Here is a 24,906-nt window from a genome sequence, read left to right as displayed (position 1 = left end):
ATTGATTTTCTTGAATTAAGAAATTTCCCAACTCTGTATATCAGATCAGATCAGATCAGATCAGTTGCTTAGTCGTGTCTGACTCTTTGCGACCCCATGAATCGCAGCACACCAGGCCTCCCTGTCCATCACCAACTCCCGGAGTTCACTCAGACTCATGTCCATCGAGTCAGTGATGCCATCCAGCCATCTCATCCTCTGTCGTCCCCTTCTCCTCTTGCCCCCAATCCCTCCCAGAATCAGAGTCTTTTCCAATGAGTAAGCTCTTCGCATGAGGTGGCCAAAGTACTGGAGTTTCAGCTTTAGCATCATTCCTTCTAAAGAAATCCCAGGGCTGATCTCCTTCAGAATGGACTGGTTGGATCTTCTTGCAGTCCAAGGGACTCTCAAGAGTCTTTTCCAACACCACAGTTCAAAAGCATCAATTCTTCGGCGCTCAGCCTTCTTCACAGTCCAACTCTCACATGCATACATGACCACAGGAAAAACCCTAGCCTTGACTAGACGAACCTTTGTTGGCAAAGTAATGTCTCTGCTTTTGAATATGCTATCTAGGTTGGTCATAACTTTCCTTCCAAGGAGTAAGCATCTTTTAATTTCATGGCGGTAGTCTTAAGTAGCCCTTAAAGCTCAGAGTCTAAGCTGAAAGCAATAATGGTAACAACCCTAAATGTCCTTGGCAGAATATAAAGTGCCCATACTCATAATCAAAAACTTTCATTTTCTTCATTTCCTATAACATAGTAACAAAAGGTTGGGTTAGGCCTTTGTCTCCCTCTTAAAACAGGGTGAAAGTGAAAGTCGCTCTGTCCTGCCTGACTGTGTGGCACCCCATGGGCTATAGCCCGCTACGCTCCTCTGTTCAGGGAATTCTCAAGGCAAGAATACTGGAGTGAGTATCCTTTCCCTTCTCCAGGGGATCTTTCCAACCCAGGGATTGAACCAAGGTCTCCCACATTGCAGGTGGATTCTTTACCTTCTGAACCACCAGGGAAGCCCAAGAAAACTGGAGTGGGTAGCTTATCCCTTCTCCAGGGGATCTTACTGAGCCAGGGATCAAACTGGGGTCTCCAGTATCACAGGTGGATTCTTTACCAGCTGAACTACCAGGGAAGCCCTTAAAACAGGGTAATCAAACCTTTCAAATACCAGTCAGTCCTACCACCAAAATAGATTCTCTCTATTCTCCCTGTCCTGCCCTTTTAGAAATACTGTCCCAGTTATAATATGTTACTGAGAAACCTTGTGCACTAAAGGATTTGTTTCTGCTGATTAACAGGTTTTGGATTCAGGGAGACTGGAAGAACATGATGAACCATTTGTTTTGCTGCAAAATAGAGACAGCCTGTTTTACAAGATGGTGCAACAACTGGGCGAGGCAGAGGCTGCTGCCCTCACTGAAAGAGCAAAACAGGTGAGCTTGCTGCAGAGAAAGTGAAAGTCGCTCAGTCATGTCCATTGCTTTTGACCCTATGGACTGTAGCCCACCAGGCTCCTTTGTCCTGGGGATTTTCCATGCAAAGAATATCGGAGTGGGTTGCCATTTTCTTCTCCAGGGGATCTACTCCATCGAAGGGTCAAACCTGGGTTTCCCACATTGCAGGCAGATTCTTTACCATGGAGCCACCAGGGAAGACTGCTGCAAGGAGTTGTAATTAAAGTTCCTCTCCATGGTTCACTCCTCATGATCTTGCGTCAGTGGTCTGGTAACAAGCACTCTGTGCTCTTATAAGCCTCCAGAGACAAAGCTTTATGACTGGACCCTAAAAACACACAACAGGTGGAAGATGAATCTGCTGAGAATCTCCAGCAGTCGTGGGGGTGGGGTACAGGATGTGTGCATGCTCATGTGCCTGAGAGATTTCAAAGGCACATCTTTGAACTTTGGGTTCAGATTCTCATAAAGTATGGAATATTCTCATTTTGCAAACCCTTTACATTTCATTCTGACTGGTGCTCATTTATGACAACCATTTTTGATGTGAGTCCTATCAAGGAACATTCAGGACATTTGAGGGTTTGAAGGAAAACATTTGGAATATTTTGGGTCTAGGAAGATCTACCAGGGAAAAGTGTAGATCTCTTCTGTTTTCTAATGTTTAAGGAAAAGTTCTACATGATACTGTCACTTTCTCTCTAATTCTTTGTTGTTTAGAATTAGGTCCAATTACTCCCTTAAGTTTCCTCTACCTTCTGGAAGATGTAATTGTCTTCAGGATATGCCAGGAATTAACAGTACCTTTACACTGTAGTCTGAATTGTGCTTGAAAGTTCACAAAGCACTTTCACAGAGATGAGGTGTGTGAAGCACTAAGCACTATGCATGGTGTGAAGAACGTGCTCGATGGGTAACATTCAGGTTACGTGGTATCTTCCTAACAAAGGTGAGGTGGTAGTGTCTCATCGTACAAATGTGGTAACTGAGGTCTGGTCTAAGGGACTTATCCATTGTCATGCAGCCACCTGTAATTCTTTCTAGAATAAGGTGGGAATGGGGTTGATGGAAGAATGGAGAGAGGGAGGGAAGGTCTGGCATTCTCACCCCTTAAGATGCGTGGATTGACTGATGTGGAAAGGGGCTTCCAACTCTGTGGTGAGTCTATCCATCAAAACTTTATCTCTGGGAAGTAAATTATGGGTACATTTTTCCTTATTCATACTTTTCTGCATTCCCCAGATTTTCACTTGTAAGTAGATTGAAATTCTGTAATATTCAAAATATCACTTGAAGAAAGTATGTCCCAGTATCTAACAGTAATTTTTATGAAAGGTTTATCTAAAAGTAGCCTAAGTTCCCTCTGTTTCTGTGTTGTCTCATTCTTCCTCCTTAGAATTGAAGAAATGAAAAGCTGTACCTTCTACTATTCTAAGGGTAGGAAGTTGTCCAGGGTAACAGAGCTGGCCGAGGAGTTGGGAAAGTTAGAGTTTAAATATTGGTTTAGGGCTGACGAAGTCTGTGTTTTGAACTTTTCGTAAATATTCATATCATATGAAAATGTAGAGAAGCTACACTGGGAGCCCTAATTTTTTATTCCAGAAATTCACAGAGCGTTTTTTTTTTTTTTTAATCAAATAGAATGTCTCATTGTCAGAACTTCCCTCCTAAGACTTGATATTTACTTGTGATTCCCTGTATAACATAGTTATAAAACAGCTAGGAATCTCCCAAATCCTTTTGTTCTTTTGACTTTAGGCATTTCACATCAAAGGAAGGTGTCCCCAACCTACATATCAAAGTCTTCATTTAATAAATGTGTTATCATTACATCTTATCAGACATTGAGTGATGAGAAATAGATTACAGCATTTTAGATAGGTCCAAATAACACAAGATAATAGGGTTCACCACCCTCATTTTACAGATGAGTAAGCTAAGTCCCCTTAGAAAGAGGGTGGCCCTATATATACAATGAGTGTTACCCTAGTTTGCAGCAGACACAGAATTAGAAATCTTTTCTTTCAGTAAATGTTTCAAATGAGTATAACATATATACAAAAACAGACACAGGCCATAGAATTAGAAAACTTGATTCCTGGTCTAGTAATCTTGCACCTACTTTAACAATATTAACAGTAAGTTATATTTGTGTTGTTCTTTATAATTTATTTTACACAGTGCTCACTTATATAATTTTACTTAATCCTCACAATGGCCCTTTTTTTATCTCATGTCATGGGTGAGGAGATTGGGTCCAGGACTCACCCAGGGTCTCAAAGCTGGTCCAGTGGGCCCAGAGAGGGAATTGCTGGGGGAGGCTGAGTGTAGCCCTCAGTACTGCATTCTATGTCGAGTGTGAGAACACTGCTCCTTCTGTTACCTGGTAGCCAAGGCGGAGCCAATCACCCAGATTCACAGGGTGCAGAAGATCACTCTTGGATTTCAGTCCTGCCACTGGTCAGGTCACCTCTATGGAAAGACATAATGAAATACTGATCCTGATTCTCATCCCAGTTGAAAGTCTTCTTGACACTCTTTCTGCTTGTGCTCAGTCCTCTTGATGGAACAAGCTGTCAGTTGTCAATGTTGTAAATGCACGGTCATCAGATATCAGTGCATCTTTCAGAGCTGTCACATTGGAATGTTTAGCCTAAGTCAATAAGCTTTTCACTGTAACAAACAGAATTCATTTATTTGAAGAGAAAACTCAACATCTGAGGAGAAGTGCTTCCAAGTCACATTTTCCTGCAATCAACTGTTTTACTGCTGAGCTAGACTCCCTAAGTCATGTTCCCTTGGCCATGGAGTTGCTTCCCAGAAAATGTTGGTGCAGGTGACCTGAATTGCCATCTGATTGACAGTTTCAAATGATATGTGAAGTAGCAGAGAAAATGCTTTTTAGATACATAAAGCTGAAGACTTTATTAGATTACCAGGCCTACCATACAAAGTACCACAGAACAGGTAACTTAACAAATTTATTTCCTCACGACTCTAGAGGCTGGAAATCTGAAGTTAAGGTGTTGGCAGGGTTGACATGCTCTGTGCATCATTAAATAGATGTGCGTATGTGGCCTTTCTGTTTTAAAGCACAAATAGCAGCTATCACTTGCTTTTTTCATTTAATATTATATCTCAGATTATATCAATACATATATCATTTTTAATGGCTACTTATTATTTATGCTTTCCCCATCTATTTCCCATGAAGTGATGGGACCGGATGCCATGATCTTCATTTTGTGAATGTTGAGCTTTAAGCCAACTTTTTCACTCTTCAATCCCTACTCCTCATTTTCCCTTCTAATTAACTGTTAGTTTTATATTTTTCCCCCAAAGAAGGAATCTCACAATCATATGCTACTTATATTCTTTTTAATAATTTATCACTTTCTGCTTTTCAGCTGATAATTTCTTCTTTCCTTTGGTTTAATTTGTTGTTGCTTCTTCTTGAATGTATTTGTTTTCATTCTTTCTTGTTTATTAATATAAACATTTTAAGGCTGTAAACTTTTCTATGAATAATGTTCTCAGTTCAGTCAGTTCAGTTCAGTCGCTCAGTCGTGTCCGACTCTGCCACCGCATGAATCGCAGCATGCCAGGCCTCCCTGTCCATCACAAACTCCCGGAGTTCACTCAGACTCACGTCCATCAAATCAGTGATGCCATCCAGCCATCTCATCTTCTGTCATCCGCTCTCCTTCTGCCCCCAATCCCTCCCAGCATCAGTCTTTTCCAATGAGTCAACTCTTCTCATGAGGTGGCCATTCAGCTTTAGCATCATTCCTTCCAAAGAAATCCCAGGGATGATCTCCTTTAGAAAGGACTGGTTGGATCTCCTTGCAGTCCAAGGGACTCTCAAGAGTCTTCTCCAACACAGTTCAAAAGCATCAATTCTTTGGCGCTCAGCCTTCTTCACAGTCAAACTCACACATCCATACATGACCACAAGAAAAACCATAGCCTAGACTAGACGGACCTTTGTTGGCAAAGTAATGCCTCTGCTTTTGAATATGCTATCTAGGTTGGTCATAACTTTCCTTCCAAGGAGTAAGCATCTTTTAATTTCATGACTGCAGTCATCATCTGCAGTGATTTTGGAGCCCAGAAAAATAAAATCTGACACTGTTTCCACTGTTTCCCCATCTACTTCCCATGAAGTGATGGGACCGGATGCCATAATCTTCGTTTTCTGAATGTAGAGCTTTAAGCCAACTTTTTCACTCTCCTGTTTCACCTTCATCAAGAGGCTTTTGAGTTCCTCTTCACTTTCTGCCATAAAGTTGGTGTCATCTGCATATCTGAGATTATTGATATTTCTCCCAATAATTTTGATTCCAGCTTATGTTTCCTCCAGTCCAGCGTTTCTCATGATGTACTCTGCATATAAGTTAAATAAGCAGGGTGACAATATACAGCCTTGACGTACTCCTTTTCCTATTTGGAATCAGTCTGTTGCTCCATGTACAGTTCTAACTGTTGCTTCCTGACTTGCATATAGGTTTATCAAGAGGCAGGTCAGGTGGTCTGGTATTCCCATCTCTTTCACAATTTTCCACAGTTTATTGTGATCCATACAGTCAAAGGCTTTGGCATAGTCAATAAAGCAGAAATATATGTTTTTCTGGAACTCTCTTGCTATTTTGATGATCGAGCGGGTGTTGGCAATTTGATTTCTGGTTCCTCTGCCTTTTCTAAAACCAGCTTGAACATCAGGCAGTTCACGGTTCATGTATTGCTGCAGCTTGACTTGGAGAATTTTGAGCATTACTTTACAAGCATGTGAGATGAGCACAATTGTGCAGTAGTTTGAGCATTCTCTGGCATTGCCTTTCTTTGGGATTGGAATGAAAACTGACCTTTTCCAGTCCTGTGGCCACTGCTGGGTTTTCCAAATTTGCTGGCAGATTGAGTGCAACACTTTCACAGCATCATCTTTCAGGATTTGAAATAACTCAACTGGAATTCCATCACCTCCACTAGCTTTGTTCATAGTGATGCTTTCTAAGGCCCACTTGACTTCACATTCCAGGATGTCTGGCTCTAGGTCACATCATCGTGATTATCTGGGTTGTGAAGATCTTTTTTGTACAGTTTTTCTGTGTATTTTTGCCACCTCTTCTTAATATCTTCTGCTTCTGTTATGTCTATACCATTTCTGTCCTTTATAGAGCCCATCTTTGCATGAAATGTTCCCTTGGTATCTCTAATTTTCTTGAAGAGATCTCTAGTCCTTCCCATTCTGTTGTTTTCCTCTATTTCTTTGCATTGATCGCTGAGGAAGGCTTTCTTATCTCTTCTTGCTGTTCTTTGGAACTCTGCATTCAGATACTTATATCTTTCCTTTTCTCCTTTGGTTTTCGCTTCTCTTCTTTTCACAGCTATTTGTAAGGCCTCCCCAGAAAGCCATTTTGCTTTTCTGCATTTCTTTTCCATGGGGATAGTCTTGATCCCTGTCTCCTATACAATGTCATGAACCTCATTCCATAGTTTATCAGGCACTCTATCTATAAGATCTAGGCGCTTAAATCTATTTCTCACTTCCACTGTATAATCATAAGGGATTTGATTTAGGTCATACCTGAATGGTCTAGTGGTTTTCCCTACTTTCTTCAATTTAAACCTGAATTTAGTAATAAGGAGTTCATGATCTGAGCCACAGTCAGCTCACCATCTTGTTTTTGTTGACTCTATAGAGCTTCTCCATCTTTGGCTGCAAAGAACATAATCAATCTGATTTCAGTGTTGACCATCTGGTGATGTCCATGTGTAGTCTTCTCTTATGTTGTTGGAAGATGGTGTTATTTATGACCAGTGCATTTTCTTGGCAAAACTCTATTCGTCTTTGCCCTGCTTCATTGCGTATTCCAAGGCCAAATTTGCCTGTTACTCCAGGTGTTTCTTGACTTCCTATTTTTGCATTCCAGTCCCCTATAATGAAAAGGACATTTTTTTGGGGTGTTAGTTCTAAAAGGTCTTGTAGGTCTTCATAGAACCGTTCAACTTGAGCTTCTTCAGCGTTCCTGGTTGGGGCATAGACTTGGATTACTGTGATATTGAATGTTTTGCCTTGGAAAGGAACAGAGATCATTCTGTCGTTTTTGAGATTGCATCCAAGTACTGCATTTCGGACTCTTTTGTTGACCATGATGGCTACTCCATTCCTTCTAAGGGATGCCTGTCCACAGTAGTAGATATAATGGTCATCTGAGTTAAATTCACCCATTCCAGTCCATTTGAGTTCACTGATTCCTAGAATGTTGACATTCACTCTTGCCATCTCTTGTTTGACCACTTCCAATTTGCTTTGATTCATGGACTTGACATTCCAGGTTCCTATGCAATATTGCTCTTTATAGCATCGGACCTTGCTTCTATCACCAGTCACATCCACAGTTGGGTATTGTTTTTGCTTTGACTCCATCCCTTCATTCTTTCTGGAGTTATTTCTCCACTGATCTCCAGTAGCATATTGGGCACCTACTGACTTGGGGAGTTCCCTTTCAGTATCCTATCATTTTGCCTTTTCATACTTTTTGTGGGGTTCTCAATGCAAGAATACTGAAGTGGTTTGCCATTCCCATCTCCAGTGGACCACATTCTGTCAGATCTCTCCACCAAGACCCCCCCGTCTTGGGTTGCCCCACGGGCATGTCTTAGTTTCATTGAGTTAGACAAGGCTGTGGTCCTAGTGTGATTAGATTGACTAGTTTCCTGTGAGTATGGTTTCAAGTGTGTCTGCCCTCTGATGCCCTCTTGCAACACCTCCTATCTTACTTGGGTTTCTCTTACCTTGGACGTGGGATATCTCTTCACGGCTGCTCCAGCAAAGTGCAGCCCCTGCTCCTTACCTTGGACGAGGGGTATCTCCTCAGTGCCGCCCTTCCTGACCTTCAATGTGGGATATCTCCTCTAGGCCATCCTGCGCCCATGCAGCCACTGCTCCCTGGACGTGGGCTTGGTCCTCCCGGCCGCTGCCCCTGACCTCAGACACGGGTAGCTCCTCCCGAAGCCCTTGACCTTGGATGTGGGGTAGCTCCTCTCAGCTGTCGCCCCTGACCTTGGACTTGGGTAGCTCTTGTCAGCCGTTCCTAAGCTGTCGCATCCTGGCACTCTCGGCTGTTGCCCCTGACCTTGGACGTTGGGTAACTCCTCTTGACCATGCTGAAATGTGCCGGTCACAGCCGCCCGCGCTTAATGTTCTAGCTATATCCTATAGGTTCTGGTGTGTATGCTTTCATCATATTTAGATTTTTATTTACAGATTTCTAAAGTTTTGGTTTCCATTTCCTCTTAGGCCCAAGAATTATTTCAGACGGAGGCTTTCGAAATTTTCTAGAGAGAGAAGATTTTTTAAATGTTTATTTGTTTTCTACTTTGTTCTTCATTTTATTCATTTCATTGCCTTGTGATAAAAAAAAAAAAAAAAAAAATCTCTGTACTATTTCCACCCAAACAGGATTTATGAATACTTTTCTGTGCTCTTGTATGTAGATAAGTTTGTGAATAGTCTTTATGCATTCAGAAAGATTAACTGTTGTCTGTTTAAAGTATAATTAATTTTTATTTAGAGTGATTTTTATTAATTACAGTATTTAGGTTTTTTCTATCCTTCTTTATTTTGGTCCATTTGATGTGACTTGGACTTAGAGAAGGGAATTAATCTCGTATTATACCAAGTTTCACTTTGTAGTTCTTATCATTTTTGCTTGATAAGTTTGATGCTGTGATTTTTCAGTCCATAGATATTTATGACCTTTGTTTGAATTATGAATTTTATTTTCTATTACTTTAAGGTATCAATACCCCTTTTGGATTCATTTAATGTTCCTGGCCCTGAACCCAAGCTGATTCAAAACTAAAATTGAGTCCTCTACTTTTACTTTGTTTTCATTTGCCTGGTATGTGTTTGACTATCTTTTAATATCAGATTGTACATGTATCTCCTGAACCGGTGTGTATTTTGGTTTATCTCTGAGATTTAATCTTAACCTTTATAGATAAGTTTTTTCTTAGTTCTCTTATGTTAAGCTTTCAATCCGAAGTGGTATTTTCTTTAAACCTTCTAATTTGCAGTCTGTGTTTTTTTTTTTTTTTTTTTTTTTTGTTGTTTTTGCCCACTCTTTTATGTGTACTACTTTAATTTCTTCTAGGAATACTCTATTTCCTTATTATTGACTCGACATTATAAATACTGACAACATATTTCCATTTTTCTTCATTCTACTACAAATCTTACTTGTTTAAATGGATTTTCTTCCACTGTTTAGCTTCAAATCTTTAAAAAATACTTCAGCCTGTATTATTTTACCTGCATGTTTTAAACGACATTTGTTCCTTCTGTTGTGCTTAGTCGCTCGATCATGTCTGACTCTTTGTGACTTGATGGGCTGTAGCCCTCCAGACTCTTCTGTCCATGGGGATTCTCCAGGCAAGAACACCAGAGTGTGTTGCCATGCCCTCCTCCAAGGGATCTTCCCATCCGAGGGATGGAACCCATGTCTCCCACATTCCAGGCAGATTCTTTACCATATGAGCCCCACGGAAGCCCTGTTCCTTCTGTTAGTCGGTTGAAATTTGTCCTCTAGTGTTTTTCAAACTTTAGGTTCTGATTCACTGGGCTATGAAATCCAGATTCATTGGCCATCATAACCAGCATGTTTCAAGAAGTGAAATGGAAGAAGAGAGGAATTGAGAAAAATAACAGTATATCTTTCCTTGTTATAGTGAATATTTCATGAAATTCCTTTCAGGATAGATAAATATAGACAGTAAATCTGTACTCACTGTAAACTTAAGTGTATTAAAGGAAGGTCCATTGTAGTTAGACTGCCCAACTTATTCCAAATATAGTTAACCCTTGAACAATGCAATTTTGGACTGCATGCATCCCCTTATAGGCAGATTTTTTTTTTCCAATAAATATATACTGTAGTTCTATACAATTCAAAGTTGGTTGAATCTATGGATACAGAGGATGCCTATAAAATTATACACAGATTTTTGACTGTTCAGAGGATCAGAGCCCCTAAACCCCACATTGATCAAGGGTCAACTTATGAAGTATTCATCTGTTGCATCTCTAATTTGAAATAACTTGGTGTTCTTTGCTGGAGGCTCAAAGGATTCTTTCTCTGTTTTGAAAGTCATTAATTTTTCCTAGGAAATCAGATACTCTTGATCTTGACATTCAAATGTTTTATTTCCAGAAGTTTACATGAATTATATCTTTGAATTTGTTTTATTTGATTGGATTCTCATCTTTACAAATATTTATAGTGTGTGTGTTACCTGTCCTTTGCCTATTTTATAGAGCTATTATAGCCTTAATACTTTTAAAGTTTATATTAATGAATAATTATTTGGCTTGTTTTCTCAGGCCTATCCTCCAGGTCTCACAGTGTTTTTTTCAGCCATGTCTAATTTTCTTTGTGTTTCCTTTTTGAATGATCATTTCTTTAATGTCTTCATTTGTCTCTTCCATTTCAATTTTGGCCTCTATCAACTCATGTTACATCATCATCTGTTGCTGTGTCATGTTTTCCTGTACTTTCAGATGTCTATTATATGCAGGTTGACTGTTCTGCTACATTTTGTTTGAATGAATTGCATCATATGTTTTTCATAATTTTCCTCTGTCAGTGAGCATTTTTTCATCCATCATATCCTCAACTTATTCCTTTTCCTCATTTTTTGTTTGTGTATTTTACAAACTCTATACTACTGTGTTATTATTATTCCTACTACTCACCTTTAAATTTTTTCTAGATCATGTATTTATAGGATAGTTGTGGCTAGAGTATCATTTCAGGCTAAAGTGAATTCTCTCTGCTTAACACAGAAGTTCTTCATTGCCTGGGGTGGTGATGGGGAGTGTTTGTGTGTGTGTGTGTAGGAGAGTCAGAAACTGAGAATAAATATTCATTTACCCTGTGCTCCTCCTTAGCCTTCAGAGATGAGCAATCAATGTTGCTTGCATTTCAGAATCTCCTCCTAGCATGCCACCAGTATAGATGCTTCAGGGAAAAATAGTGATTCTATATGATTCCTCATTGACACCTTAGAATTCACCCCTTAATTGGAGACCTGTGTTCTCCCATGATTGCTGAGGTCTGCTCCTCTTAAGTATCCTCTCTCTGTCTTGCCACAGCCAGTTTAATTTGGTTGCATAAGGCATCCCATCCAGATATTTTTGTCATTTGGAATTTCCTATGACTTTCTGATTTCATCAAAGATTGGGATTTTTTTTTTTTTTAATCTCCCAATATCCTTTCTATTTAGGGTGATTTCTGAAAGGATAAGAGGAGAGAAAAATTCATTATTCCATTAAGTTGTGGACACAAATCCTCTCTAAACTCTAAAGCACTCTTTAACTTTGATAATAAGCCTGCCAGTATGTACACAGAGTTACACCTGATTTAAAGATGAGAAGTATGAGGGTTACTGGGATTAAACTTGGGCTATGCAGTTCAGGGAGTGTGAATGCATAGTCTTGAGCCAGAGTTTTACATATGTTGAACTATCCAGGCTGGCCTTTTATCCATGCAGGGGAGCATTTATTGCTCTGTTGCTTTTAGTAAGATCTAATTCTGTCATGATGGCTTTATCTACTAGCTGCTGTTTAAACAATAGATTGTTTCAACCTACACTGGAGGAGCTATAATGAACAAACTGAAGAGAAGAATGAGAATGGGTCTAGAAATCCAACACTCACTGTTTTTATTTTTTGGGTTTTTTTGCTCTACCTGTCCTGAATTTGAACATTTTTGGCATTGTGTCTTTTAATCTTCACAACGTTCTGAGCTGGCCTTGTTATCCCTCAGATGGAATAACTGAGGCAGAAGAATCTAAGTAACTTCTCAAAGTCACAGGTTAGAAAGAGTTAATAATCTTTTAGCCAACTTTCTGCCACACTGATTACCATGTTCACTGGGTTAAATGTGTCTCAACTATGACTCTGGGCTTCTTTAAGGATAAAATCAGAAAAGTCACAAAGGAACTCCCATATAATTTGTTCTCTTCATGTAAGCCATGTGATGCTGCTACTTTCCTGGACTGAGTGGCCATGTCTTTCAGCAGCATCATAATCACACCAACACTTAGCTCAGCATGTTTTCAACCTGCAGTTTGTAGTATCACTTAGTTCTTATGAGATAGGTCATTGTATCATTTCACAGTGAGGCAGCTGGTGTGGAGAGAAAGAGATTCTCCCAGGGTCAGCAGTATCCCAGGGGAGAGAGGTGAGCCTCAGCCTCTCTATCCCAGGCTCAGCCCATCTTCGAGGACTCTGCTAGCAAGTATTCAGTCATCTCAACTCCCTTCATAACCCACCCTGTGAAAAGATGCCTTCTCTCACTTGTGTTGTCAGCCAGAGTGTGGTCTACGCCAGGGTAACAGGTGAGAGACAGAGAGGTCAGATAAAGGATTTTATACACAGGAAGCTTGTTTTTAGTATTCAGTTTCAAGTCGATAATGAAATGAAGACCATTTTGGTTCAAAGTTGCCAATAATAACATTTTCTTTTTCTTTTTTTTTTAATTTCATGATACATTTATTTATTATTAATATGATAAACACTTAAAATGTTGATAACAATTTTATCAAATTGCCCTTGATGGGTTTTTACACTGTCCGTGTACAATCACGATCTTAATTATAAATCCCCTTTCTTAATATGCTTATTTAAGTGGTTTTTTCTCTTTCAAACTGTAGTTTGATATATCTTTTGAAACTATTCCTCACTGATTTTTTTTCTTTTTCTTTTTTTTAAATTTTATTTTATTTTTAAACTTTACAATATTGTATTAGTTTTGCCAAATATCGAAATGAATCCGCCACAGGTATACCCACGTTCCCCATCCTGTTGAGAAGGCCTTTGGGGAAAGGAAACAGGTGATTTGCGGAGGACTGTCAAGCATAGAAAGTAGAATGTATTTCCTTTTGTTCTTTGCTCTTTTTAGTTTCATCAAGAGAGTACAGTAAGCACCCTACCTACTGACCTTCAAGTTGCAAGCTCTGAAAGATGCGAACGTGTGGTCACACCGAAGAGATTCATGACACCGGAAATGGCAAGAGGATTTTCTCTATTTAAGGAGGCATTGTTAGTTTTTGAGGCACAGGACTCGAATGTAGAACAATACACAAAGGTTGCAGCAGCCGTTGAGAATGCAATCCAATGCTACCGTGTCATCTATGAGAAGAAAAAAGGAGATACTGCCCAGACAACACTGGATCGTAAGACGGTAGATGAAATTGAATCAAGCAAGGAGTCAGAATCTGTGTCGTCAATGTCAGTGAGTGAAATTGTAACTTGTGTCCCGTCTCCTATAGCTGATGATCCTTCAGCTCCACCATCTCCCACCTCCTGTCAGTAATTCCTCTTGCCTGTTCACTCAATGCCAGCCCCGTATGCCACCTCTTGTACTATACTTCTGTATTTTTTGAGGTATTGTGGTGTAAAATTAAACACTTTTTAAAATTTCGTGTTTGTTTTTTATGTATTATTTGTGTGAAAAAGTATTATAAATGTATTACAGTACAGTACTATGTAGCCAATTGTCTTAGTTGGACACCTAGGCTATCTTCGCTGGACTTATTTACAAATGCATTCTCAGTATGGAGCTCAATCTATATAGGGGACTTAGTGTTTTTTTGTTTTTTTTTTTTTGTTTTTTAGATTCTGCATATAAACAATATCATATATTTTTCTTTCTCTCTCTGGCTTATTTCAATTAGTGGTAATCTCTAGGTCCATCCATGTTGCTGCAAATGGCATTATTTCATTCTTTTATTGGCTGAATTATACTCCATTGTATAAATGGAGTATTATTAAACCACATCTTCATTATCAATTCATCTGTCAATGGACATTTAGGTACTTTCATGTCTTGGCTATTGTAAATATTGTTGCTATGAACATTAGGGTGCATGTATCTTTTCATATTATGATTTTCTCTGGGTAATTGCCCAGGAGTGAAATTGTTGGATCATATAGTAGCTATATTTTTAGTTTTTTAAGGAATGTCCATACTGTTTTCTATAGTGGTTGCACCAATTTACATTCCCACCAACAAAGTAGGAGGGTTCTGTTTTCTCTACATCTTCTCCACCATGTATTATTTGTAGACTTTTTGATGATGGTCATTCTGGCAAATGTGAGGTGCTACTTCATTATAATTTTAATTTGCATTTGAGCATTTTTTCATGTGCCTTTTGGCTATCTGTATGTCTTCTTTAGAGAAATGTCTGTTTAGCTCTTTTGCCCTTTTTTTTTTTTTTGATTGGGTTTGTTTTTTTGATATTGACCTGTAGGAGCTGTTTATGTATTTTGGAGATTAATTACTTGTTAGCTGCATTGTTTGCAAATATTTTCTCCCATTCTCTCAGTTTTTCATTTTCTTTATGGTTTCCTTTGCTATCCAAAAACTTTTAAGTTTAATTGGGTCTCATTTGCTTATTTATGTTTTTAATTCTATTACCTACATGTGTAGATTACTCAATCTACAGATTCAATGCAATCCTTATCAAATTACCAATGGCGTTTTTCACAGAAAAGTAACGAAATTAAAAAAAAATTTTTTGATGGAAACACAAAACACCTTGACTAGTCAAAGCAATATTGAGAAAGAAAAACGGAGCTGGAAGAATCAGGCTCCCTGACTTCAGACTATATTACAAAGCTACAGTAACCAAAGCAGTATGGTACTGACAGAAAAACAGAAATATAGACTCTCATTAGCTCTCCTCATAATCTGGCCTAACCCCACCCCTAGGAGTTGGCTGCAGGGAAAACTGTCAGAATCTGGCAAAGGTGTCCTCCTGCCAATCATGGGGCTCTTGGGGTCTGCCTTACAGAAGGAGGTATCCAAGTTAAGGTACAATAAGGATTAAAGGGGCTACAGGCACCTGGAGGGGCCATATGGACCCAACCAGGAAATCAGCTGAAGTTTCTATGCAAATCTTTGGGCAGATGAGACTTCCTTGTCCTGCCAGGGACATTGGAGGAGCTGGGACAGACTGTGTGATTCTACCAACCTGGGCTCAGTGGCTGCATCTGTCACTTATGAGATATATGACTTTGAGAAGATTCCTTAAACTCTGTAGGTTTGTTTCCTTTTCTGTAAGATGGAGCTCCTAACACCCTTTAGGCTTGTGTTACAACTAAACATGATAATTAAGTAAAAACACATCCTGTCACACAAAGCAAAATAAGGGGCGGGGTGGCTACTGTTTATTATGAAGCTTGTCACCTAACATCTCTGCACTTCCTGATGCTTGATATCATAGGCACTAGTCACTGACTGATAAGACCAGTTTCTTCAAAACCCAGGCACAGGAGGGCTCCAGTCACTGCTGTGTGCAAGACCTGTGCTTGGCCAGTGGCCTAGAGCTCTGTGAGCTTCCCTGCACAGTAGCGACTCCTGAACAGACTCCAAGCTGTTCATCCTGTACAGTTCCCAGGATTTCCTTCCCAGCAAGCCACACTTTGGGACTCACTATCAGATTTGTGATGAACTAAGGCTGGGTTTGTATGAAACCTCTAGAGACAATGGTGCCATACTGAAAATTACCACGAGGGGACAGCAGATTCCCGGTGTCAAGGTATGGGGTGTGGAAAAGCCATAGAAAGAAGGGCCAGGAAGACCACACAGGGGCCAAAATGGGGAATCCTTGCCTCACCCTCCTCATCTACACACAGAAACGCACACTCCTGCTTCTGCAGAATCACCTGATCTGTCTACTCTGTCTGCTTATCCAGGTACATGCCTTTATATCTTCAATATAGAAAAGGCCAGTGGTTTGTAAACTTGGCCGCAAATTCAGTCACCAGGTAGGTTTAGTCAGTCAGCTGCATCTGACTCTTTGTGACACCATGGACTGTAGCCCTCCAGGATCCTTCCTCTGCCCATGGAATTCTCCAGGGAATAATACTGGAGTGCATAACCATTCTATTGTCCAGGGGATCTTCCAACCCAGGGATCAAACTTGGGTCTCCTGCATTGCACACAGATTCTTTACCATCATAGCCACCAGAGAAGCCCCAATCACCAGGGAAGCTCTGTAAAATCCCAGTGCTGAAGCCTCATTGCAGTTAGAATCCTAGTGGAGGGGAGGCAGGAATCAACACCTTTTCAAACCCTGCAGGTGATTCCACCCTGCCGTCAAGACTGAACCACTGTTGGAAGCAAAAGATCTCATTTGTTCCCAAAGGGCAGCTGATTTCATTGCAAAAGACCTCCTCCAAGAAGACTTTGTAAGTAATGTGAAATGGAATATCTCCTTCCATATCAATAAACAAGGATGCCATAGTCATTGGTGATTTGGGGCTTCCAAATGTTAATTTCTGAGCCCAGATGGCCCCAAAGAGGGAGAAGAATGCCAGCTATTAGGCAGCCATCAGCCACCCACATGGTAAGTACTGAGGAGCTCCGGTGGAGGGGAGGGTGATGTGCTGGTCTCCATGTGCAGGTTCAGGGTCTTCAGGAGAACTGTCTCTATCTGTGTAGACAACTTTGTGATTCTTCTCAGGTTCCTTTTCTGCCTTTCCTTCCTTGCACATGGGTAGGGTGGCTGGTTTCCAGCTCTTTCCCATCCTTTGCATCCTCACCACACTGCCCATGGTGTGGACACAGACCTGCACACACACTCAGAAAGCTCCCCAATAACTGTCAAATGAATATATGAGCAACTGTAGTGAGAACCTCTGTGGTGTAGTTAACATACACGAAGGTCTCGGGAGTGTCCTGAGGAGAAACTCAATCAGTGACCAAGGAGCCCTGGTTCTAAGCACCATGGTCAGTGCAGTCAGGCTCCACTGTGTGCTGGTGGTGCCATGCTTCTCATCCAGATTCTGAAGATTGGAACATTTTATCAGAAACTAACAATCCCCTGCTTCCCAAAACCACTGAGTTCATAGATACAGAGAACAGATTGGTGGTTCCCAGAACAAAATTGAGGAAGGAGGTCAAAAGGTACAGACTTCCTGACAATGAGATAAATAAATCCTGGGGATGTGATATACAGCATAACAAATGTAGTTAACAATACCATATTGTATATTTCAAAGTTCCTAAGAGGATAGTATTTTTGGGGGGGGGGGTGGTGTGTCGGGTGCGAGACAGGGCTGCTTGGCATTTGGGATCTTATTTCTCTGACCAGGAATTGAACCCATGCACCCTGCAGTGGATGTGTGGAGTCCTAACCACTGGACTACCAGGGAATTTGTCTTACAGAGTAGATCTTAAAAGTTCTTATCACACACACAAATGTGTAAGTGTCTAATCATGAATATCAACCAGATTTATTGTGGTCATTTTGCAATATATAAAAAAAATCATTGTGTTGTACACCTGAAACTTATGTTATATGTCAATTATAACCTCAGTTCAAAAACTTTTTGTCAAGGGTATTAGATCCCTATTGCCTTAGAGTTTTGTTTTTACCTTTAGTGATGTGTGCCCCTCTCTTTTAGTCTAAAAGAATTGATGATGTGGGATTTTTTTTGTTGTTGTTAGTCTTTTTTGTCTCTTGGTTATTGGATGTATTTTTTGTGGTTAACATTTGGTGTTTTAAAAAAACAGAATATAATTTTATGAGCTTAAGGGGGGCTGTGTGTTATTACTGCTTTTTTCCCCAGACATAGTAACATGCCTGCCCTTAGTAGGTGCTGAGCAAAGGTTGGATTTTAACTACTCAGTGAAAAACCCTGACTGGATGTGTAAGAATCTGGGGAAGGACTCCTTTAGGACAGAAGGCTGTGTCCACAGGAGGAAGTGGGAGTGACTATGAGCATGTCCAGAGGGCGTGGGACAGATCTGCACTGCCTGAGTCCTGCTGCCTCTCCTGCTTCATCTCTAGACTTTCTCTCTCTCTCCCTTTCAGTTCCTCAAATCCACCAACTTCTCCTTTACTCTGGACCTTTGGACCCGTCTTTCCACTGCCTGGAACCTCCCCTCTGTCTTTTATTGACTGACTCTTACTCTCCTCTCAGGTCACAAGTGAAACATTGCTCTTCCCAGCAGGATGCCTCTGCTTCCCTGAGATGAGACCCCCTTCCCTGTCCCCCTCTCCTGATTCTCCTGCATCACCTCAAATCTTGTCTCCTTCCTCCTTCAGCCTGGAAGAGCAGCAGCTGTGTCTCCTCCAGGGACCCCAGCACCTGTCTGGGAGCCTGGGCACAGGAGGGCTCAATACATGGTGGGTGACTTTGAAAGCACCCAGGCTGTAGGTGAACAACTTTCCGAGTCCCAAATGTGACCACTTGCTTCTCTTTTCCCCTTGGACTAAGGACTCAGTGGCTGATAAACTTCAGGTGTGTGGGGGGAGGGTCTCAGAGTGAGGACATGTGTATGATTTAAATAGAAGTCAGTTGGAGAGAGAAGGAAGAAAAGAACTTGCTAGTTCAGAAAGAGCACAGCCAGTTGCTGTGATTTGCACAAAGTCTGTCCTGTGTATGTGAAGTGACCTCTCAGGATGAATATGCCGAGGAGATGTACCCTAAGGGCTCACTCTGGCTGCTTCACTGATATGTTAAGGCTCTGAGGTCAAGGCTGTAGATGGAAACTGAAATTGAGGGAAACACAAGTTGTGTGTCTCTGTATAAATAGTTTCTACTTTCCAACCCAAAGAAGCCATTTTAATAGGGACATCACACATTTTATAGTGTCTAGATCTCTCATCCCCTCCCAGGGTAGGAAGGACATGGATATCACTTAGTCCTGTCCTTCAACCTCTGATAATTCTTCCCTCACCTCCCCAGAAGAGCAGGCCTGAGGTCAAGAGAAGGCTTGTCACATCTCTATCACCAGCCCCCTGACTGTCTATGAGCCGTGAATGAGAGGTGGGGGGAAGGTGAGATGAATACTCATGAATATTCTTGCAACCCCACAGCTGGTCCTCCACCTGCCCTGCTCCCATCAACTCCACCCTTTTGTTCCCTCTGCCCTTGGACTTCCCCTCACATGCATTCAGGGCTCTCTAGAGTTCTCAGGGATTTGATTTAGGGAATACTTGAATGGTCTAGTGTTTTTCCCCACTTTCTTCAATTTAAATCGGAATTTAGCAATAAGGAGTTCATGATCTGAGCCACAGTCAGCTCCAAGTCTTGCTTTTGCTAACTGTATAGAGCTTCTCCATCTTTGGCTGTAAAGAATATAATCAATCTGATTTCAGTGTTGACCATCTGGTGATGTCCATGTGTAGAGTCTTCTCTTGTATTGTTGGAAGAGGGTATTTGCTATGACCAGTGTGTTCACTTAGCAAAACTCTATGAGCCTTTGCCCTGCTTCATTCTGTACTCCAAGGCCAAATTTGCCTGTTAAACCAGGTGTTTCTTGACTTACTACTTTTGCATTCCAGTCCCCTATAATGAAAAGGACATCTTTTGGGGTATTAGTTCTAGAAGGTCTTGTAGGTCTTCATAGAACCATTCAACTTCAGCTAATTCCGCATAACTGGTCAGTGCATAGATTTGGATTACCGTGATGCTGATTGGTTTGCCTTGGAAACAAATAGAGATCATTCTGTCATTTTTGAGATTGCATACAAGTACTGCATTTTGGACTCTTTTGTTGACTATGATAGCAACTCTATTTCTCCTAAGGGATTCTTGCCCACAGTGGTAGATGTAAAATGGTCATCTGAGTTAAACTAATCCATTCCAGTACATTTCAGTTCGCTGATTCCTAAAATCTCGATGTTCACTCTTGCCATCTCCTGTTTGACCACTTCCAATTTGCCTTGATTCATGGACATAACATTCCAGGTTCCTATGCAATATTGCTCTTTACAGCATTGGACCTTGCTTCCATCACCAATCACAATTGCGTGTTGTTATTGCTTTGGCTCTGTCTATTCATTCTTTCTGGAGTTATTGCTCCACTGATCTCCAATAGCATATTGGGCACCTACTGACCTGGGGTAGCTGTAATAACGATTATACAGTGGAAGTGAGAAATAGACTTAAGGGACTGAAGAACTATGGGCAGAGGTTCATGACATTGTAAAGAGAGCAAGACCATCCCCAAGAAAAAGAAATTAAAAAAAGTAAAATGGCTGTCTGAGGAGGCCTTACAAATAGCTGTGAAATGAAGAGAAGCAAAAAGCAAAGGAGAAAAGGAAAGATACACCCATTTGAATGCAGACTTCCAAAGAATAGCAAGGAGAGATTAAGAAAGCCTTCCTCAGTGATCAGTGCAAAGAAATAGAGGAAAACAATAGAATGGGAAAGACTAGAGATCTCTTCAAGAAAATTAGAGATACCAAGGGAACATTTCATGCAAAAATGGGCTCGATAAAGGACAGAAATGGTATGGACCTAACAGAAGCAGATGATATTAAGAAGAGGTGGCAAGAATACACAGAAGAACTGTATGAAAAAGACCTTCATGACCCAAATAATTACAATGGTGTGATCACTCAACTAGAGCCAGACATCCTGGAATGTGAAGTCAAGTGGGCCTTAGGAAGCATCATTATGAATAAAGCTAAAGAAGTGATGGAATTCCAGTTGAGCTATTTCAAATCCTAAAAGATGATGCTGTAAAAGTGCTGCACTCAATATGCCAGCACATTTGGAAAACTCAGCAGTGGCCACAGGAATGGAAAAGGTCAGTTTTCATTCCAATCCCAAAGAAAGGCAATGCCAGAGAATGCTCAAACTACCGCACAGTTGCACTCATCTCACATGCTAGTAAAGTAATGCTCAAAATTCTCCAAGTCAGGCTTCAACAATATGTGAACCATGAACTTCGACATGTTCATGCTTGTTTAGAAAAGGCAGAGGAACCAGAGATCAAATTGCCAACATCTGATGGATCATGGAAAAAGCAAGAGAGTTCCAGAAAAACAACTATTTCTGCTTTATTGACTATCCCAAAGCCTTTGACTATGTGGATCACAATAAACTATGGAAAATTCTGAAAGAAATGGACATACCAGACCACCTGACCTGCCTCTTGAGATACCTATATGCAGGTCAGGAAGCAACAGTTAGAACTGGACATGGAACAACAGACTGGATCCAAATAGGAAAAGGAGTATGTCAAGGCTGTATATTGTCACCCTGCTTATTAAACTTATATGAAGAGTACATCATGAGAAACGCTAGGATGAAGGAAGCACAAGCTGGAATCAAGATTGCCAGGAGAAATATCAATAACCTCAGATATGCAGATGACACCATCCTTATGGCAGAAAGTGAAGAAGAACTAAAGAGCCTCTTGATGAAAGTGAAAGAGGAGAGTTAAAAAGTTGGTTTAAAGCTCAACATTCATAAAACTAAGAGCATGGCATCCAGTCCCATCACTTCATGGCAAATAGATGGAGAAACAGTGGAAACAGTGGCAGACTTTATTTTTGGGGGGTCTCCAAAATTGCTGCAGATGGTGACTATAGCCATGAAATGAAAAGATTCTTACTCCTTTGAATAAAATTTATGACCAACCTAGACAGCATATTAAAAAGCAGAGACATTACTTTGCCAACAAAGGTCCATCTAGTCAAGTCTATGGTTTTTCCAGTAGTCAGGTATGGATGTGAGAGTTGAACTATAAAGAAAGCTGAGTGCTGACGAATTGATGCTTTTGAACTGTGGTGTTAGAGAAGACTCTTGAGAGTCCTTTGGACTGCAAGGAGATCCAACCTGTCCATCCTAAAAGAAATCAGTCCTGAATATTCATTGGAAGGACTGATGGTGAAGCAGAAACTCCAATACTTTGGCCACCTGATGCAAAGAGCTGACTCATTTGAAAAGACCCTGATGCTGGGAAAGATTGAAGGCGGGAGGAGAAGGGGATTACAGAAGATGAAATGGTTGGATAGCATCACAGACTCAATGGGCATGTGTTTGAGTAAACTCAGGGAGTTGGTGATAGTCAGGAAGGCCTGGCGTGCTGCAGTCCATGGTTTTGCAAACAGCTGGACATGACTGAATGACTGAACGCAACTGAACTGAGAGTTCTCGAAGCTGAATCTTTAAGCTAAATTCTCTGTTAACCCAGAGGGATGGTATGGGGAGGGAGGAGGGAGGAGGGTTCAGGATGGGGAACACATGTATACCTGTGGCGGATTCATTTTGATATTTGGCAAAACTAATACAATTATGTAAAGTTTAAAAATAAAATAAAATTTAAAAAAAAAGAGGATAATGAAATATATATGTATACATTAAAAAAAAATTAAAAAATAAAGGTTATTCTTTGATATTTTGAAGGAGGAAACAGACAGAGCTGGACTCCATCTGAGGCCAGGCTGCAAACATTAGGCTACACACGTGGTCACCCTCCCAATGGACTCTGAAATTTGTGCCCAGTGTATATAGAAATGTCATACCAATGGGAAACCAGACCCCCGGATAAAAGAGCCTCAGGATTTGTACTTGGACTCTCCGTTGCCTAAAAGAATATGCTAATTATCTGTGTAACAGAACAAAGTGGTAAATTCCATTATGTTTATCGAGATATGACCACAGGCCTATTGATAAATATCCACTGGTTATCTAGTCCTGTGACATGCGAATCATGGATTAACTTTGATCATATCTCTCTTTTACCTTGTCCAGACTAGTTTCAAGGAATTTGAGCAAGTACACTTAGGGTATATAAGGTTTTCACAAATACTGTTTGGGGTCCTTGGCTAAGAGGAGACTCTGCTTTGGGCTCATCAGTGTAATAAACTGCACTCCACTATCTGCATTGTCCTTCTGAGTGAGTTTGTTTCCTGGAATGTGTGGCTACAACAATTTTAATAGACTTTACTCAGAAGGGCAAGGTGGGGGTGAGGGGTGGGATGGAAAATGCAGGAGGGTCTGAGGTGTTGATTGGGTTCTTCTCTCAGCTTTTAAAGTAAGGAGTGGGTCATGTAACATGCAGCAAAGGCAAACATCACAGCATTTTCACCAGAACCAGGTCCCCTACAACTGTAACAGGAAGGAAAAACCTTTGGGAAAGGAAAACCAGGGCCATCTTTGTTGGCCTGTGACCTCCATGTGGCAGCCCCTCCTACCACGTATGCTCCTACCTTTCATCAAAATCACTTTAAATTTCTGATTCCAGGTGTTGGGTGGAAAATTATCTTATTAGGTTGTTGCATAATAATGACAGAAGAAAAGGATAAGACTCAAGCTGCTTATCCAGTGTTTCAAAGGGAAAGTGAAAGTGAAAGCCACTCAGTCATTTCTGACCCTTCTGGACCCCATGGTCTATACAGTCTGTGGAATTCTCCAGGCCAGAATACTGGAGCGGGTAGCCTTTCCCTCCTCCAGGGGATCTTCCCAATCCAGGAGTCGAACCCAGGTCTCCCACATTGCAGGCAGATTCTTTACCAGCTTATCTACAAAGGAAGAAATAAATTATCCAAGAAACTGCCATCAAATAAAATTCCAAAGTGCAGTATTAAACCAATGTCGTGTAATGATTTAGAAAAGAAGCGGTCTTCATTAGAACAACCTCTTGGGTTCAATACATAGAGGAATATAATACCAAATACATATGCTTATAAAGGCTGATGGCTCTGAAGAAAACTGTAGTGAAATCCTAATATTAAGTTTTCAGCAAGCATCTGTCAGTTTCTTAAGATGCTCTTGAGATATAGTACTGAGTGTGAATATATATATGCACATACACATATATTAATGTTAAGGTGATTATTAAAGGGATAATGTTACTGGGTCTATCTTTCTCAAATCTTTATCTCTTAGATATGTGTACTGCAGTATCAGTGGGTGAAATTATATGTATCTGGGAGTTGTGCTAAATACTGGTGGCACTGCAGCAAAAGATGAAAGTTTAACAAAATGAGATGGATAACATGCTAATGACCATGGAAGCTTATTTCATGAAGTTCATTGTGCTCTTCTACTTTTGGACATGCTTGAAAATTTCCATAATAAAAAGTTAAAATGCATACTTCCTATGATAGGATATGAACAGATGAAGACTAAGGGCAATATCTTCTATGAGATTAGTTCCAGGTGTTTGAGGAATGGGAACTCACTATTCTTCATACTTCTTTAATAGGTAGTCATGGGTTAGAGTGTTATTAGTCATTGTGTAAAGAGAAACCTATATGTGGGTCAAGAAGCAACAGTTAGAATGGAACATGGAGCAAATGGTTGTTCAAAATTGGGAAATGAGTATGTCGAGGCTGTATATTGTCACCCTGCTTAAATGCAGAATACATCATGAGAAATTCCAGGCTGGATGAATCACAAGCCGAAATCAAGATTGCCAGCAGAAATATCAACTAGTCTCAGATATGCAGATGTTAACTCTCTAATGGTAGAAAGTGAAGAGGAAGTAAAGAGCCTCTTGAAGAGGATGAAAGAGGAAAGTAAAAAATCTGGCTTGAATCTCAACATTCAAAAAAACAAAGATCATGGCATCTGGTCTCATCACTTCATGGCAAATAGAAAAGGGAAAAGTGGAAGCAGTGACATATTTTGTTTCTTGGGCTCCAAAATTACTGTGGAC

General features: G+C 40.5%; 1 protein-coding gene across 1 annotated transcript; it reads left to right on the top strand.

Annotated features, from left to right (window-relative positions):
• The first annotated feature begins 1,279 nt into the window (after nucleotides 1-1,279).
• On the top strand, nucleotides 1,280-13,919 carry LOC100337108 (uncharacterized). Its single transcript, XM_003586727.5, has 2 exons — nucleotides 1,280-1,414; nucleotides 13,399-13,919. The coding sequence occupies exons 1-2, from the start codon at nucleotides 1,358-1,360 to the stop codon at nucleotides 13,810-13,812; spliced, it is 471 nt and encodes a 156-aa protein (XP_003586775.1). The 5' UTR covers nucleotides 1,280-1,357; the 3' UTR covers nucleotides 13,813-13,919.
• The last annotated feature ends 10,987 nt before the right edge of the window (nucleotides 13,920-24,906 follow it).

Source organism: Bos taurus, chromosome 12 (assembly GCF_002263795.3).
Source record: "Bos taurus isolate L1 Dominette 01449 registration number 42190680 breed Hereford chromosome 12, ARS-UCD2.0, whole genome shotgun sequence".
NCBI classification, from domain to species: Eukaryota; Metazoa; Chordata; class Mammalia; order Artiodactyla; family Bovidae; genus Bos; species Bos taurus.
This window is presented reverse-complemented; position numbering and strand designations above follow the sequence as displayed.